This window comes from Melozone crissalis, unplaced genomic scaffold (assembly GCF_028551555.1).
Source record: "Melozone crissalis strain CALT ecotype California unplaced genomic scaffold, PUWL_Pcris_2 ptg000036l_1, whole genome shotgun sequence".
NCBI classification, from domain to species: domain Eukaryota; kingdom Metazoa; phylum Chordata; class Aves; order Passeriformes; family Passerellidae; genus Melozone; species Melozone crissalis.
Genome location: NW_026535814.1, coordinates 10,946,504 through 10,966,536, shown reverse-complemented (window position 1 = coordinate 10,966,536; position 20,033 = coordinate 10,946,504). Strand labels below are relative to the sequence as shown.

Below are 20,033 nucleotides of genomic sequence, written 5' to 3'. Positions count from 1 at the left end.
TCTTCTAAACAGGAATTATTCAGGGGCCCTTCTTCTATGCATTTAATTATGTCATTTTACCCCCAAAAAAATAATTTATGCAAAACGCACTTTAGCTACCTGAGACCACAGAACATGAATGAGACTAAACAAATGCCTTCTAGTCCTGCCACTCTTTTCCATAACACCAACTCCATGCTTGGTGTCATTTGCACTCTAGTTACTTTTCTCTCCATCCTGTAACACTATTCCCTAGAACACAGTTCTATTTTCTGTTCTATGCAAGACATTTCTGGACTCCTCTTGCTTAACCAACCTGGTGAAGTCCCTAAATCATGATCAAACAGAGGTCACTAAATTGAGAGTTACAGATGTTTTTTTTTCACCAGCAGACATCAATAATCAGCAGCATTTTCAGGATGTACTCAAGTTCCTACATGATCTAGAGTGGATCTGGAATGCTCTGCTGCCTAATATCACTGAGGAGCAGCGTCATAGAACATTTTATGAAACCTGAGTCTGCCTACCTTTCAAAAAGAGCAATCCCACTCTTCTCTGAGGCACATATCTACCAGGGAAGGCACCAACCCCTGTGTAGCCATACAAAATAATTGCATCAGGGAATTGACCTGGCTGAAAATTAACCCAGTAAAATAAATTTGTTTGCTGCAAACCCACTGTGTTTTGCAGCAGGATCAGTTGTCTGATCCAGCTTTCTACACACAGTTTACCCAAATGCCAGTACCAGACAGTGGTGAAGAACATGGAGTCTTGAATGGAGAGGAGGGATAGTTGAGTTTCACCGTGTGTATGGCTAATGTGTTCCAGATAAAGCCCTGTGTTATTTGGCTGGGTATTGCAGTCCTACATCAGATAGGCACCAAGCCATTTAACAATTGCAAATTGCAACTGGTCATGTCAGCTGACCAAATAACTAAATAAATATGCAAACAAAGCAGTTGGTGGCAAATACAGGACAAAATCTTCAAAGTTGTAGCTGGAAAGTTTAGGTTTCCACACTTGAGCCCACCTATGACTTCCATTTGTAAATGTATCTCAAGCACCATTTATCTGTTCCCAGCAAAATAAATGGCTCCAGGCATTCCCCTTCTCCTGTCCCTCAGGCATTGAAACCCACCACTTAATCATCCAGTAAGGCCTTTCAGCCCTGATTATCTGCTTCTTTGCAAGTGTCAGTATTCCTGAAGGTAGGCATGGGTGGAAATGCTTACCTCCTGCTTCTCTTTTGACTTCGAAAAGACTAAACCACAAGGGGATTCTCAAATATGTCTGTCCTGGTTATCTCCTTCCATCTGAAGCACATCTGTAGGATCAGGCCCACAGAGTAGACAGGCACGGACAAGACTTCTGATGACTGGTAGCTAGTATGTATATGCATAGCATATAGGATTACACTCAAAATCTCAGGATTCAAGACACTTGGCTGTAGTAGCAGGGATTGCTTCTTTTCATTAGCACTCAAAAATCATTCTAAATGACTGTGCTGATTCTGGTCAAGAGAGGGTTAATTTTTGCAGTGGCCAGGAGGGGGCACGGCCAGGACCCCGGGGTTATTCTATAAAGCCTGATGTAATTTTTGGGGTCAGGGGAAGGGGCCCCTTCTGGTTCTTGGAGCATGTTTGGGATTTCTGCATTGTGAGCACTCATCTGTGAATCATTCACCTCTTCCATACTTCATTATTAAAATTATTACTGTTCTTTTTCTTATTTCATTGCTGTCTTCAGTAAAATGCTATTGCCTCGATACATGGTGTCTACATTTTGTGCCTCCAGTTCTCCTCTCTATCCCACCACAGCGGGAGGGAGCAGGGGGCTGAGCAAGCGAGGTGTGGTTTGCAGTGTTTCACGGGGAACACTAAATTGGGAACACCATTCCTAAATGGCAATAACTTAACATTTTCAGGAGGGCTACTCGTAGTAGTAGATGCTACCAGACAAAGTAAATCAGTGTAGTAAAAACCACAGGTTATAATTAGATATGTCCAATATAGATGTTTTTTTAGATGCTTTATAGATCTTTATGTTCAGATGCTACTGCTTCTTTAAAAGACTGAGTAATGATATCTCTTTTCCCTCCCTTCAGGTGTAATCCTGGGATTTTCTCTTCGATCGTATAAGATGAGCTATCGGGAAGTGAAATACTTTTCGTTTCCGGGAGAACTACTCATGAGAATGCTGCAGATGCTGGTCCTGCCACTAATTGTATCCAGTTTAGTCACAGGTAAACAAAGAAAAACAAAACAAAATACACCCCCAAACACCTCTCTTGAATAATTTTACAAAGATGCACACACCAAATCTAAAAAGTGAACATTCTATGTCCTAGAAGTGTTATAATCTGCAGAAAGCCATGGCATTGCTATTGCTGGTTTAGAGACAATGTAATAGGAGGTTTGAATTAATATACAGAGAAAATGAAGGGTGGTTTTCCAAATTCATAGACAGACTAACAGCACAAGCTACTATATGCAGCTGCTATGAAGCTGACTCTTTACTCCACTCTCTTCTTTTACTATCTGAGCAGATATTTCCTCCACAGTGTCCTATTACTATCAAAGATAACACATCTCAAAGATACAGTGCCAAAACCCAAGAAAGTTGAAACTGTTGATTGTGGGCAATAACACACGCCTGTAACCACAGATATGCAAAACATCTGTCTGCCTCCTAGTTTGCCAGCAATAGATTAGAAAAAAATGGAATCCTATAATAGAATTGTTTAGGTTGGAAAGTACCTTAAAAATCTGGTTCCAGTCCTCCTGCCATGGGCAGGGACACCTCCCACTAGAGCAGATTGCTCAGAGCCCCATCCAATTGTTCTCTGACACTACCAAGGATGGGTCATCCACAAGGTCTCTGGGAAACCTGTGCCAGTGCTCCATCACACCTATGGTAAAAGATTTTATTCCTGACATCTAATCTAAACTACCATCTTTTAGTTTAAGCCATTTGCTCTCCTATCACTACAAGTGCTCTTTAGGCCCTTCAGGTACTGGAAGGAGCTCTAAGGTGTCCCTGGAACCTTCTCCAGGCTGAGCAACCCCAATGCTCTCAGCCTGTCCTCATGAGAGAGATATTTCAGTCCTCTGATCATTTTCATTACTTCCTCTGGACCCACTCCAATGTGCCTGTGTCCATAGGGGATAGATGGGATTGCATGGAAAGTCTGGAAGAAACTTAATTCCATCAGTTCTGTTTTGTTGTCTTCTGGTCAGAAGCTCTAACAAGCTTTGAATGCTCTTTACCAAGTTGTTCCTCTAACTAGTGATATACTATTTAGTTCCTTATGGTGATGTATGCCTTGGCATTCCACCCAAGTTTTGTGGCGGACCTCTCAGATTTGTTATGAATGTTTAGGATACACCTGTGATGTATTTATTCTTTCAATTATCTGAAGAGAAGAAGGTATGGATTTTAGTCTATAGACAGCTTGGAGAACTCAAATTAAAATCACCCACTGCTCAGTCCTAGTATCTAAAACACAAATACACTGCCTTGATTGACTGAGAATCCAGATAATAAGTTGTTCTCTATTTAATTGATTGTCAAATATGTTAATATAAAGATCTCTTAAAAATGCAAATGAGCAGAGACTCGCATGTTCAGAGAAATCAAAGGTGCGTACAAGTATAAGATGTTCATTCAACAGCAGAAAACTTGGGTATTCACAATTACAAAATCGTTTGCCTTCTTATATTTAAAGAAAAAAATGTGAAGTTTGTTTCTATGCACACACATTATATGGATACTGAAACTTAAATGAACACTGCAACTAGGGAGTATAAGTTTTGTAGGAGAAATAAGGGTATGTTTTATTCCCAACCACTATATAGTTTTGTTTCATGTCACAGATTCTCTCATCTTCTTGTCCCTTTCACCTGCAGAACTCCGTGGATTGGCAGGACACTTCAGATAGAAGAACCATTAAAAGTAGAAAAAGGGAGATATTTATCCCTTTTCAATGTCAGCTGGCACTGCTGCTCAATTTTGCAGGATGAATTATTTCAGGAAAATATATCTGATCAGTTCTCAATTCCTTATAACTCTGCAATCATACTGGTTCTCTGAGAGAGCTCAAAGTAAATCAGAAAACTAAGCAGATCATCCTATAGAGGGATTTGAATGATTTTCAATAATCTAAGTAGAAAAACTTTGCTCAGGTAAAGATCAGCAAACTCATCTTAGAGGGTCACAAGCATCACAAGGAGCTGGACTTTTGATGAAACCATCTCATTTGCTGTGTCACCAGCTCTCAGGAGAGATTTTGTGAAATATCAGAAAAATTAGTTTCCAAGTAATCCTATTCTGAAAAGAATCTTCATTCTCTGGAATCTAACAAAACCCTTCTTTTTATGTGTTTTTCTTTCCCTTTAAAGCCCTTTATCCTTTTTTTCTTTTCTTTTCCATAATGATTTTTCTTTATTATAGAAAAGCAAAGAGAATTGCCAAATTCTCTTTGGCAAAGAGAAATCTTCTCTACTGGGAAGATGTGCCCTCCTACCATCCATGTGCCTTGTAATATTAAGTGGATATTAAGTGGATTATACTTAGAGATCCCTTTGAAGTAGAGACAGTAATTTTCAAGGTGAATAACAACATTTTAAACTTCTTTAGTTGGGTAGGCAGCAATCAGAGAAAACTCAATGCAATTCACAAATGGCAGATTTAATTTCGTTCTAAGAATCATTCAGTACTGTAGGACTATACCCTTTCTCATGGGAATAAAATACTTCTCCATATTATTCTAAAACTTGTGGAAAAAAACTCCTTTCTACACTGAACAATGCCTCATTTAGCATACAGATTGTTTTTGTAAGAAGGATGTTTTTATATATTTGCTGCAGAACTCTCATACTAAAATGAACACATAGGCATTAGTTAATACAAAAATAATAATTAAATATAACTTTTGCAGGTGTACTACTGTGCAATTTTATGCATGCTTAAATTCTTTTTTTGCATAGGATAATTCAGTGGATTAAAGTCTTATACTTCTCAAGTTAGTCTTCAGACTACTCAATATATTGAAGGCAAATCTCTTATTTCCTGTATTTTTTGTGGCAAACAAAGTGGATGCCTTTTAACTAATCTCAAAGTGACTCCTCCAGGCCTTCATCCTGATAACATACTTGTTTCTTTCAGTTGTTAATTATTTGAAGAAATATTTTGCTGTTTGCAGGAGCAACAGTGTCTCCTAGAAATTATATCCTGGGTTTCCTTTTGTATTTATGCAAGTGTGATGGATTTAACTGTGGCAAAACCATAAACTATGGACTCTGTGGTATTAGAAATAGGCTGGGGATGGTTACATTCCCTTGCCAACTTTGTGATTGCCAAAGAAGTTAGAACAATAAAATCCAACTAATAGTTAATGCACTGTTATAGAAATAAAAGATAAATTGAGAAACTGAGGACTTGTGCCATGCAGGTAAACAGTTCTGATGGTTATTCACAGACCTCAGGAAAATAAACTATGCAAGATGAAGTCAATCCAGTCACATTTCTTTAACCCTGGTTTCTGAGTTTCATGAAAGAAGCAATGCAGGATCACTTTCAGAGGTTTTTAGTCACATTTGCCTTATGACTTACCCCCACTGCCTGTGGTTCAAGCAGGTGTGCAGCTTTCTCCATGAGATTCTATCTTCTGAAGTGTGTTTTACCAGGCATGTACCAACGTCTGCTTGGGAGAAAATGGAGGTTATTTGCATACCATTCACCATCTTTTCATGTTTGTAGGAAAATATTATTATATGCATGTCTATATTATTTATTTTTGTGGTCTAGACACAAATTCAGCTCCATACTCTATGTTGGGTTTATTGTCTACAGTCTTTAAAATGAGAAAACTCCTGTATCAGCATTCCCAATGGGGATCTCATATAAAGTCAAAGGCAAGATTATAACATGGTATATGAGAGGAAATGTAAATAACCAAATAAATAAATTCCAGTTTGGATTGTATTTTGGCCAGGTCTTAAATATTAATTTAAATATGAATTCCTATACAAACACAAAGCTGACAATTTTGCTCTGTTTCTGTTTTGAATTTGCAGCAGTTATAAGAGAAAAAATATTTTATGTTTTCTCGTTTCATTACAGCTTGAACCATATGACATGAAAATTGCTTTACACAATTATTTTAAAATATACATTGTCCCTAAAAGGTATATAAAACAAATATATATGAATATGATAGCAGTTCTCATCATGAAATGGCCAAAGCCAGAGAAAATTGCACCAGCAATAAGAGCACTATGCATTAACATTTTTGAGCTGTTACACCAAGATGATCATGAAATTGAAAGGCCAGTCCTTAAAACTGCCCACAAATTTTTTTTCTGCATGTTTCAGTTATTGACTGAATATAATGCAGTCAGAATGAGGTATCTTTTCTTAACAAAACCATCTATTTCCTGAAATCACTTCCATGAAAATGATTCACCATGAGTCTTTATGAAGAGCATAGTTTTAACATAATATTAGTGAGAAATATTAAAGCTAGAGAAATTTTGTGAGGGTTATTTGCAGATATTTTGCACAGTTCTAGACATGGTTCAGTTTAATAGACTTCTTCTCCTTCCACAAAATTTTAAGAGCTTGGAATTTACTTTTACAGGGACAACAACAACTTTTAAATGCAAGTGAACTGGTATTAAATTCTGTGCAATTATTTCAGATATCTTTGTTTGGTAAATCATAGCAAAGCATAAGAAGCCCATTCTAGACCTGACACTAATTTTTGCTGCACGCTGCAGAACAGTAAGTCTGCAGTTTGTTTACTAACATACATCAATATAGGGAAAGAGAATAGGAGTATAGAAACAGTAAAACCGAGGTCTGCTGGCTCACCAAGGATTATACAGCAATTACAGAACCAAGCAAAAAGCCCATTTGTGAGCACCAGTACAACACACTGTGCACTAGACAATACTGATTGTCCAAACTGCTTATGGGGTAACACTAATACAGAGCAAATAAGTCTTAACCACTTACCAGAATTTTGTGTGAAAGGTTCTGTACAAACACAGACCATGGATTCCCTGCCAAAAATAGAAAGCTGTGTGGAAAAACAGTTTAAAAGAACGAGCATGGAAAATTTACTTGAAAGAAGAAGAGCATTTTAATATGTAGTTTGTATAATATCTTAGTTTAAATTTTTTAACTTTGTAGCTCAAATAATGCAGCTATTGTTAGTGGGTTCTGGAAGAAACAGAAACTTCCCTGTCTCTGTAGGGTTTCAATGACAGTCAACAACACTGAGTACTGCAGGAGACACGAGTGATTTTGTTTGGGGCAGAGTCAGAGACACAGAAATTTTTCCTGAAACTTTATGAAAATGTTCACAGTAGTTACTGCTACACAAACTATGGAAAATGTTGCCAAAGAGAAGAAAGCTGGGATTTCCATGGATGGAATCTTCTTAAGCAAACTCAGAAGTGCATACAATGCTTTTCAGTTTTGCTATCAAAGGAATGCAATGGATGGTGCCTGTTGAAAACATCCAGTGAGGAATAAGGTGTTTATCCTCAGTGAGATAAAATAAGACACACAAAATTACTGAAGTAATAAAACAAAGCACTCTCAGGGTTCACAACAGACAAGTGGTAGCTGCATTTGCTTAAAATTGCCTACAATGAACAAGGGTAATGTTCAAACAACTGAACTTGACATAGCCTCCAAGTCACTCCCTTACCTAAATCAGGAACAATGCAGCATCTGGACACGAGCATATTCTACTGCAGAAAAGCCATTTTTTTCCAGTTGCTACTTGTGGATGCAAAATGTGGAAAGTCAGTGCTGTGACATTTTGTATAACCTGAGCCGAATCATGTTTCCCTTCTGCATCTCTGCTTTCTTTCTCCTTTCAGATGGACTGCTGGTGAGGTGTTCTTAGGTTTTTAATAGATATTAGGCAGAAAAGAAGATGATTGTATGTGATGGAAATTTTAGTAAAGGCATGAAGGATAGCTCAGCAGATCCATATAGCTATTTTAGTTACAATGATGGACTTAAGTTGGGGTGTATGACAGGGGACTGTGACACAGTGACTCAGGCTCCCACATCCAGACAGCAGATGTACACTACCTTCTGTAAAGACATAATTCTAGAAAATAGTCTAATGTTATTAAACTTAAGAAATTAGGTTTTATATTTGCCTTTTTAATGTTGGAATGAGAAAGTAAATGACCCTTGAAGAGTAACTAGATGCAAATGCTATCAATCATATCAAACCCCTAACCTCTACTAATCATGAATATTTTCTTTGACAATAGCAATCTCCTTTATTATTATAATAAATTAATAGCAGTAAACATAAAGGGCCAGATTTTTAATTTGCTCGTCTCAACCTTTCACATCAGAGCACACAACAGTGAGGGACCTGTGCATCACCCCTTCAAAAAAGGGGCTGTGAAAGCAGCGCATGTCTAGGTTTGTTGAAGCAGGACCCACACTGCTTGAAGTCTCTAAGAAATTCCTGTGTTCTCCTGTCTACTGGCTGACAAGTGCACTATGGAAAAAAAAGTCTGTCACCCACTACAAGGGCCCCGGGTGCTGTCTCATATCAGCTACAATATTTATGGTAATTTCAACAGATGGAAGGTCTCTCATTCAGGCAGAACAGACCTGTGGAGCCAGTTAATTCTCTCCCAGAGGAAAAAAAAGAGAAGAGAGACCTAGCAGTAATTCATTCTGGCAGAATAGACACATAGCCAGTACCTGAGAAACATCTTAGCACTCACAGTTAAGCTGGAAGGTAAAAACATTAATAAAAGTCAGTCTTACACTTCTGTGTTTAAGAAAAGTTTAAGAAATAGAGCATTCCTGATTCAGTTAATATAGTTCATACACAAAAACCAAGAAGTAGTTATGCAGTATTTGGTCAGTTTAGCTAGCCACCAGAGCAATGAACCCATTTTCCAAATTCCAAAATTTGGCATATTTTCTGATTTTTCAAAAATTCTAACTTTTGATGGTCCATAGAAAGAATTTTAGAAGTCAGAATAATTAATACCTACCAAATCAATAAAAAGTTTTACATCCATTTCAGCTTACTCCAGTTACAGGGAAAAGAATTAATAAATTCTCTGAGTAAAGCACTTCTTGGATTGTCAGTGAATTTGAACTGCCTATGTATTTGTATTGGGATATCTCTATAGAGGAATTCCATACACATGTCCTGTAGTATGAAGCCTACTATGAGTAACAAATTCATGGATATCCTAAGGGTGTATTATTTTTTCATTTATGGCTTTCTTTTAAGGCATAAAATATTATTTTAAAAGTAACTTACCTTTTTCAAGGCAACTCTTCGCTCTTTCTCTGCCACCCAAAGCTTTATAAGCACATCAATATTGTAAAAGCTGAACTACATGGCAGCTTTAGTTTTATGCACTTGTACATTTCACGCACAAATGAATTCATGCATTCATATGGATATTTGCGTATGCAATTTACATAACTGAATGACAGTTATTGAATTTGAACATTTACATACTTAGAGAAAATAAAGGAAAAGTCATGCTTTGATTTTTGTGTGTCCAAAATAGAGACTGTCTTAAAGTGTGGACATATAAACTACAAAGTTAGTAGAGATCCAGTCATCTTGTAAACAGAATATCCTGTCAGGTTAAGAAATCAGTTGAAGAAACATTACAATTATTGATCCAAGTTCAGAAACAGTTTCATCTGAAAATAGCATCTTTATACTAGATTTAGGCCAACAGCAGCTAAAAATATACAAGCACTCCTCTATAATAAAACTATTTTAAAGACCTTCCCTTCAGTAGATGTATTTCTGTATAAAACAGGTGTCTATCAAGTCTGGCATATAGTCTTTAATAATCATTACTTATATAGGTACCCACAGGTGACAAGATTTGAACCTCCTTAAATTGTTACACTCTGCAGTTTTAAGACACTGTTTATTAAGCAATAAACATTCCATAATTATGTCACATAATCTTAAATATTTTGGAAAAATATTTTTAAATTTAAATTCTGAGTTTAAATAACAGGCAGTTGCACTTAAAAAAATCAGAAGGAAAAAAGGCAGCTTAGGAAGTATTCAGCATCTAGAAACATCAACTTTCATGTAAAAATTCTAAAGAAATTATGTTCAAATTCTGAGTGTGCTGGCAATCAGTTAGGAAATAAACTACACCTAGCACTTTACAAGGCATGGAAGGCAGAAAATCATAATGAAATGTCATAAGTATTTGTACAATAAATATATCTTTGGGTAGAACATCTTCCTCAAAAACTGCCATACATCTCAACCTATGCAAATGCTAAAAGCAAGGACTCCAGAAAAGTTTATAAAAATAAATATTAACTCATTTCTGAAACAATTTGGCAATATGGAATACACAAAAATCTATCTTAACAAGAGCCTATGGGAACAATTCTAAGTGAATTCTTAGTCAGATTTGACCAAGAATTAAAATGAAATAACAGCAGAGATTAAACTCCCACACAAAATCAGAGTCTGTATAGGATAAAATTTGATTATACCATACAAGAGAAAACCTAAGCAGGACACAGAGCATTCAAAAGCAGAAAGTACAGAGCAGCATTAGTCTGTGAGTACAGCAGAAACAGCAGGGGTGATCAAGAACAAAGTCTACAATAACTAAAGATAGTAAAACTTAAAAGCTCCTCTAAAATAATTCAGTTTAGCTAGTGGTCCTTAATTGAAGGCTGATTTAAACTTCATTGCAAAATATAAGTTTAGTTGCTGCCCAAAGTATTGAATAACAGGTTGTTATACTTTTATTTAGTTTGCATTCTGCATGAGATTCCAGCCGAATTAACAATAGGGATAACCTCCTGCCCGTAAAGATTTAGTTTTGCTTTTACATCTTAGTTCAAATGCATAACATCAATAGTTTGCTTGCCGACAAAGCAAAAACTATTTGAAAGAACACATAAAAATTAAAGCATCTTGCCTGAGCACTGGTAGACCATTGTAAAACCACATTGTCTTTTTCTTAACATTTCAGTCAAAGGCAGAAGGACTGAAAATGTATTAGGGAAAACTTAAAGCACTTTTTTGAGTTTAATACAAACTGTTTTCTGTTGGTTACAGAAAAACAGCAGACTTGAAACCCAAAAAACCCTCAAAAATATTAAAAATCAGCTGTAAAGTCAGTTACATTAGTTTGTAAACAGAAATTTTGTACAGCAAAATGTCCAAAATGCAAAACCAACTCTCAGCATTTTGAGAATTAGGACACTGAGCAAGCATTTTGTTTGGGATATTGAATACTGAAACTGTAAAGAATGATGTCTTCAATAATGAATGAGCCTGTGATAACCTGACAGATGAACTAGAATGGTGGCAAGTGCAAAGTAATACACCTGGGAAAGGGAAATGTGCTACACCTAATCAGGAGTTCTCAAATGGGCATTAGTACAGCAAGAGTTCTCAGACTCACTGCGAGCAGTCCAGAGAGGGTAACAGGGCTGGAATGAAGTTCCAGTGAAAGACAAGGAGGAATTAAACAGACTTCATTTCTTTGACTTGAAAAAAAACAGGCACAGAAGTTGCTGTAAAAGTCCACAGAAATCATTAATTCCTTGCAGAAGCTGTAATGCAGTGGCTAATTATTACTATATCTCCTAACTGTATTTCACAATAAAAATAGGGTGTCCTAAGAAATAACAAGAGCATGCATTTCTATGAAAGACAAGGAAGTACTTTTTCACGTGACACAATTCAGTTCAATTATGTTAATAGCTTCAAATTATAATCAAATTAATTTAAGTAAATAGTTTAAAATTAAAATTAAATTAAAAGAGTTTGCAGATACAGTCATCACTGGCTAATAAATTTGGAAACTAGCAATTTAGCAAGGCCCTAGATCCCACTGCTCCCTTGTTGCAGGGAGGGCAAACAAGTGCAATTTACTCTATCTTTTTCTTTTCCTCTTAGTCCCTCAGTAAGAACCTGTTGTCAGATAAATGTGAAGACAAATGGGTTGGACAACCTCTGGACTAATTTTTATCCCATAGTTTTATGTTGGTTTTGCACTCCTTAGAATTTCTTTACAGACTGAAAGTATGTCTCACTTGCTAAGATTTCACCTCCCAATTACTCCGAGGCATTGACTACTGTACAGAGTTTCAGCTTTATGGCACACACAGCTCTTCAAGAACCAGTTCAAAACCAAGGAAACAAACAATTGCAGGATTTAAGAATCATCTCACCTTACTCAGACATTAACTCACTCCATTGGCATGAAATTGGACTTCAAAATAAAACAGCCAAAGCAAGCCACCATGCACAACAGAACTGGCAGCTCTTTATTATTCCACTTCTGGGAAACTTACAAATAGCAACAGTGTAAGAGCCATTATCACATTATCAAAATATAACAACAAACAGCCAGAAAATGTGGGCATAGTTACCTACATGCAGGCTTCTTTCAGGGTTTATCAGCTTTCCCTTTCCTACTCCTTTCAGCTCCTCAACTCTCCCTTGAACATCGTGATCCACGTCCTCCATTCCTACATTCAAATATAGCATGATTTCATCATATTTTCTTCCTTGCCAGTCTGTCTTTGCTGTAACTGCTTGTGAAAACTGAAAGAATCCAAGGAAGAAAATTCCTGAGGCTGAATTTTGGGAACACCAGGGATGTTACTGGAAGTACTTGCACACCAGGAGAAGTAACACATATAATTGTTTCATCAGCACTGTGAAATGTGATAAGGCACAAAGTACTTTCTGAAGAATTGCATCAGCTATACAGATCGTTTGAAAACTTGCAGAACATTGTCACTTTCAAAAACATATACTATCATTAGTTTTTCTAGCCTTGTTTTTACTCTTTTTTTGCTTTTTGATAGCTGACCGTTGTTGACCTATAACATATTATTCCTATTTAATTCTGGAAGGTAATTTTTGGATCTACTACATACTGTCCTTCAAACATGTATCTGGATTATAAACTTCTATAAGGTAGATCCATCATTGTCACCATCACTGGAGGCAGAGGTACTGAAAGCATTGGTGGAAATTCCACCTGAATTCTGAGCAATGGAAAATGAGGAGAGCCACTGTGGACTACAAGGCTTACAGGACTCAAGCTTTGGGTCTGGATTCCAGTAACATGTTGGATTGTCTGGAAGAGGCGGAAGGCTTCCCAGACAACTGTTCATCCTAGCATTCTAGCCACAGGTCACAGCTGTCACTGGTGGATAAACTCTCAGAATAAAAGACTCTAATAATTTCTTGAGACTAGATACACAACTGAGGACTAGCAGTATCTGGGATTTGAGTTATATGTCAGGGAGTGAAAAAGCACTTCCAGCATGTGCTAGAATTCTTTTCATCCAGACATTCCAGGTAGTGCATAATTTTTCCTTTACTCATAGGTTGTTTCTGAGTACATTCTATATCATCCTGTCCAGATCTTGAGAAACAAATGCACCAAAATATAAATGATGCTGTTGTACATGGTGTGGAGAATATCTCAAAAGATAATAATTGCAAGTATAAAAGAGCTGGCCTCACTGATAGGAATTGCTTTCCAGTTGTATCATACTTCCTTTCCCTAGTTCTTAACTTTTTGCAGAGACATGGCTAGTAGAATGGTAGAATGCCTTCTCCTTATTCCTATGTTACAATGTTGTCTCCACATGAATGTCTGAGACAGTCATGAACATTGCAAAGTATTTACTGCAGCCTAGAACCTCCTCACAGAGTTGCCAGTCTTCCTTAATTGGGTACAAAGTCTCTTGGTGCAAACTTTTTCAGACTCACAGAGTCAGATCTGTTTCTCTTCACACTGGTGAGCCTGGGGTTCAGCTTTCACCCTGCTGAAGTTTGGTGAGAAGCTCTGGTGACCCCAGAAATGACTGGGGTTTTGTGATGGTGGCTTACCCCAAAAAACATCAGTTTGAGCTAAGTCTGGGCATAACCTGCCACTTCCATGCACTGCATCAGATAGTTCACTTGCACCTCTCTGGTGCCACATTTCTCCATTCCACATAGCCTTTTTCCTTTGATTCTCTCTAGGACTTGGTCTTCCCAGGTTTGACAGAATGATGCCCCTGATACACACCACAGAAAAGCTACGCTAGCTTACCTAAAATCACATCTATTAGTCTCTGCAAGGTGCCAAGTGCCATTTGGATTCCAGAAATGTTTAAAAATAAATTTACAGACCTCTACCTGTCCTCAAGGCAGTCCTTTCTTGAGTTGTCTGTCTGACTGTTCCTCAGGTCAAGAGATGTTGTCTTATATATCAAGAGTTCTATTATCACTATAGTGCAAGGATTCCATATTGCCAGAGCCTCGTACCTCCTTAATGTCTCCCACAGGCAGCTCCTCTTAGCACTAACTCTTTCTTGCAGTAATCATCTAACTCCAGTTCCTACCAATCCACTCTTTTATAACACTGTTCTAATTTGGCACAGGTGTGGCCTGTTGTCATCAGGCCTGACCCTAATCTTTAGTAATTGGTTCAGCTGCAACTCTTTAGGGGCTAAGATTACATTCTATACTATCCTCACTTACCCATTCTGTATCCCACTACAAACAGAGTTTGTTTTTTTAGTGGTTTTGATTTTGAACAAGTGTGCATTGTTGCAAAGCGCAGTATTTCCAAAGGAAAGAGGGACATGTCCAGTCAATACAAACATTAATTCCTCGGAGGTTTGCATGCTCTGTAAAAAAAAGGCAGTTTAGTACTCCCCACACTTTCAGCTCCTGCTAGTGTGGGCACGCTTATGTCCAGCAAACTAGCAAGAAAGGCACCTGGGATGACAAGCTCTGAAATTTTGGTTCATTGGATTATCAGACATAGAAGTTCTGTGCATTCCTTCTATCAATAGCATCTTGAAAAGACCCTATTCTCTACAGGAGTCTATCAAGGGAAGATATACAAATGATGATCTACAAAGACAAGTAAAAACTACTGGAATAGAGGGAGACTTGTGGGGACAAAAAAGAGAGATAAAACTACTGTCATGTAGAAAGGAAAAGATAAAGTTCTTTACAGCTTCACACAGTTGAATAGCAATTCAATTCTAAGACTGAGGAATTAATATGCAAATAAAGAAAACTCAGTGTTTGTGCCAACAAAAGCTTTCAGGTCTTAATGTTATTCTTAAAGAAACATAATCTCTGGAAGCAAAAAATCAAAGCAAACTAAATTCTGGGCCTCTGGTTGTAAAATGAAACTCACAAATAGATCCCAACTGTATTCCAAAAACTTAACAGTCACAATACAGAGAGCACTTGTTTGAAAAATTTTGGGATTTACCCAAAACCAGCATTCCAGTATTTGGAGAACATGACTTCTAGTTCCTGATTTACCAGATCTGGTATAAATCTTCCAGCAATATTCATCTTCTCTACTTCACTGAAGATCTTGAAGGGCTTCAAGTGTATCACAAGTTGTGAAGAGGTTTTCAGACTAAGTACTTTAACAATAGTATTTATTTATATGCCTCAATTCATTGCATTTTCAGAATGAGACCTTGGTTTGTTGTAATTGTATACTTAAACAGGATCAACTCTTTTTCAGATAAATGCGTTTTTTCATCCTTAGACAACAGTACAAGTAGCTCCTTACTGGTGGTAGATAAGAAAAACAAAAGTACAGCATAACACTAGAAATACACTATTTGCACTGCAGCTAACATAATGAGTCTGATTCTTCCCACCATAAACAGCTCTCTCATTTTCTCTTTACTCACATGCAAAGCTGAATACTTACTTCTGATGTTTCACCACCCACTTCTAACTTATTTCTGAATACTTAGATAAAATCAGAGCTTCTCCAGTGAATATAGTTTCTTTTCAGAGCTAGAGAGAAAGTAGGTTTTGGTCAAGAGTTCACCTAAAGAATGGCTATTTGATTAATGCACTAATTCATTCTTGCACTGAAAATCAGCTTTGTCCAGATTTTACAATTCCATTATGTTTAAATTCCCCAGACTCTGAAAACCAAGTTATAGAATGTGCTCTTACTAAGCCTGGTTAACATCTGTCTCATGGCCAATGAACCTGTGCAAAGGACCATCATCCATTAGAAAATAAACCTTTCAAATTTGATATAGGATGATTACTTGTTTGTTAAAAAGAAAAAAGGTTAGTTTTCCGTTCTGCAAAACACCACAGTCCAGCAATAAGAATAACCTAAAAAACCTCCCTCTTCTCTTCCATGTGTTTAGTTTGAAATCAGCTGATATTTTCTTGATACTTCTGACCTGTCATAGAGATTCATATTCTGAATCCTGCCAACAAGCAGATAGTGTCCAGATGGCAATTGTATAGCACTTGAATTGTGGATGCCAAACCCTCTTTTTCATCTATACTTAGCACTGTAACATCCTGAAAAGAGTGTAATAATATTATTAAAAAGTACTGATTGCTACTGTCAGGCATTCCAGGGTAAGTATTAACTTCTTTCCATTCCCTCCTACAAGTCTGTAAGATGAAGAAATACAAAGAAAAATATGTACGTCTTTGATCTTGCAAGGCTGTAACTGAATCAGTGAACCAAAGTTCAAGAGGTCATTGAAACAAAAAAGAGAAAAGAAGGAAAACAAAAGCCTGTTCACATGAAACTCCAATTCCACACTTTCTTAATGAGTTCTCAGAAGAGCCTTAACATCATTACTGAATTGTGAAAAAAACCCTCCAAATTATAATGACAATTGAAAACATAATAGACTAATTGCAGCTAAAGTAATGACTCCTTAGTATTCATATGGCATGTTACCAGAGGACCTTAAATTCACAAATAGAAGCTATTTTTTTCTTAAACTTGATTTGATTGTTACTAATTAAATTTTTTGGGGTGAATTTAGAGTGTAGTTAGGTTCTGATTTACTCCTATGAAAAAAAGGAAAAATGCTATCTTGTTATGCATTAGGATATTCTCATTTATTATTAACATATTAACTAACAGATTATAAGTGGCATTTTAAAAGGCAACAAGTTCAGAAATTTAATCATATCTATACAAAATTTTTTCTAACAATTTCTGTATCAGATACCATTCTCTTTAAATAGACAATTATATATGATAAAGGAAGTATCAAATTGTTTCTACATTCTTTATCAACACAGGATTTTTTTTTATCAACAAGTTTATGCGCAATGTTTCTTTTGCCAAATGCAAGTTCTTGTGATTCTTTAAAAAAAGGATCCTAAAGTAGTCTGTATTGTGTAATTAGTTACTGCTCTGTAGTTTCTAGTTCAGAAAATGACTTAGAGACATGAAAGAGCTCTGTGTATTTCCTTTTGACATGAATAGATGCTGTGTAGTGGCGCACCTTAATTTGTGCCTGAGCTCTCAGAGGAACTGAGGCATCACTACATTAGGTCCTGCACAAATAACAGCACAGGCTTGGGTATAATGTGTTTCAAGACAAACCTCTGCAGACTGCGAAGCTGTTACACCAAGATCACTGTCATAGAGAGATAACTGAGCTTACTCTTATCACTGTGGGGAGCAGGGTAGCAGTGGTACCACGGAGTTTCACTGAAAGTGATTTTTGCTGCTACAGTGCAAATAACAACTGAACTTGGAGGGAGTTAAAATTATACTTGAAGTGTGAAAGAAGAAAAGTCAGCAAAGATGCTCCACGGAAGCATACAGGGTGCTGTAAAACAGTACAGGATGAAAAAATGCAGGGCACATGGGGAGGAATGTAATGAACTAAAAGGTTCATGAGGAGATGTAAACACCAGCAGAGTGTGTGCAAGATACACCAAAAAAACCCACTAGCTCCATGAGCAGCTCATGGGAGATCAATGGGTAAAACAGCAGCAGGTGAATGAACCGCTAGATGAAAGCACAACGAACACTTAAAACTTTTAGGTCGGGCACAGATGCACAAATCAGCATAGTATCACTAACAAGATTTATTAAAATGAACAAAAACAACAAAGCAGGGCGATTTTTATTATTAATAAACTGTTGCAAGAGTAGATTGTAGCTACTGCAACAACAAAAACCATGAAGAGTTCTTTAGTGAGTGAACAGTTACAAGTGGAACTTCAGACTACTCAATAAAGCCAAGTCTCATACACACCCAAAGGCAACGTCGCACCGTTTGTTTCCAAATTATCTTAGTATAGATGAATTAACAAACAGTGCTCTCAATGTTTTAAAAATTGTGCTAAAATTAAAAATCCAAGCAGAAAACCAAAGGCTGTGATGTTGCCAGATGCGTTAGTCGCACACTACCATTGATTCAACTCTTTATGGAGTCACATCCAACTGAGCAAAGCTCCCTTTCAAACAATATTTGCTGCATGAAGTCTATAAAATTAACTTAACTAGTGTCAGATCCTAGTGGACAAACATCCAAATAAGATACTACCATTGCAATAGAGTCTATTATTGGAAGTTTCAGTGAAGAACAGGTTTGCCAGCAATTCTGAATCGTATTTTAAGTGAGAAGGTGATGTCTCCAGCATAGAGCTCTGACCAGTTAATGATCAGAACAATCCCATGCCCCAAAACCCATGTAGTTTTGCACACAAATAGAGATGTCTATCGAGATGTCTATTTTTTTAGGGGAGAAACTTAATTTCCCATTCTTTAAATCTTGCACCACTCTGACTTGAACTGTGTCCATTTTTCTAACAGTTCATCTCTTCAGGCACTTCTAACATACCTAAGATGTAAAAGCAATTTTTTACACTAGACTGCACTACCAGCAGTCTATTATGGATACCTTTAATTTCTCACTATTTTTTCAGCAGCAACTAACGTAAATCAGGAGTGATTTAGTAGAATAAATAGTTTGCAGCTTCACCACACTGTATAGAGCCAATCAGATAAAAGAAGCGCTGTACATTTGTGGAATGTTGTTTAAAAAGTGCTGCACATGCAAAAACGTCTGTGAAGAGCTCCTGGCACAGTCTGCCAAAACTCAGACCAGCATTTTCGCAAATTAAAAGTTTGCAAATGTATTTTGAGAAATTGCATTAGGGATTCTTAAGGAGCACTGAGCAATGTGCTCAGCACCAACCAGAAAGCAAAGGTAATTTTATCACTTGTATCACTTCGTAGGATGCTGTGCATTTCATGCTTAAGGCAGGTATTTTTGGCAATACATTCAAAACAAATGAAAACTAATATTTCATCCTCAGGGAGTAGGATAAAAGTCGCACAACTACAACCATATTTATTTCAGTCTTGCAACAACATGCACTTTAGGATTTAAACTAATTGAATGTGCTTTGGCTTATCAGCTACCAAAATAAACTTGTTTCCTGATTAAACTGAACTAATTTACCATGTTACATTACGCCTTTTCATAAACAAATATACTTATTTCTTTCACTCCTTACACAGAAAATAATCAGCTTTATGTCCAACATAAGAATTTCATTTCCAGGAAAGCTTAGTTCAAGTGTCTGGGCATAAAAGGATGTCTTTTTAGAATTGCACTGTGCAGGTAGCAATAGTGTTTTGTTACCAAAAAAAATTTTGAGCTGCTATTTTCTGTGTTCCTGGGTCTCTGATTCTTGGCTTGAAGACAGTCAGTTCTTTGTACTCTGTTATTACAATGAAGTAACCAAAGAAAGAGAGTCTTGGTTTGAGACTGTCAGCTGTTACTAATCACTGCTCCATGGCTTGCTGTGAATCCCTGCTTGCATCTCCCTCCTGCTCTGCTTAGCACACATAAAGAAGATAAATTACTCCCTAGTTTCCCTTCAAAAAGCATATTGTTTGTCACATTCCAATACTGTGAGCAAAAGACGGAATAATGCGAAGAGTTAAATGAGTATCTCAACAGGCCCGCAGCAGGGTCCTTCTCAGGCAGATGTGTTTCAGGAAATGTGCTTCCCTACTGGTTCTTCAAATGTATCCTGTTATACTGCAAACCTGAAAAGCAAGCCAACTACACTTTTCAGAACAGAAGAGCATAATCCTGTAGGAGCTTTCATTTAGTAATGTAAGGATCATTAACACTCAGTAGATGCACTGCTTTATATTGACGTTTCATTTTACCAGGTGTTATACTTCATTGTTTATAAATACTTTAGCAAGAACAAGCGGAGT

The 20,033-nt window shown here is 36.9% G+C and overlaps 1 protein-coding gene across 1 annotated transcript in view; it reads left to right on the top strand.

Moving 5' to 3' along the window:
- SLC1A3 (solute carrier family 1 member 3) overlaps positions 1-20,033 on the top strand; it is a 63,164-nt gene that overhangs the window by 14,758 nt on the left and 28,373 nt on the right. The window contains exon 2 of the mRNA XM_054283383.1: positions 2,084-2,221. Within this exon, the coding sequence (XP_054139358.1) occupies positions 2,084-2,221 (138 nt within the window). The remainder of the gene's footprint in view (positions 1-2,083; positions 2,222-20,033) is intronic.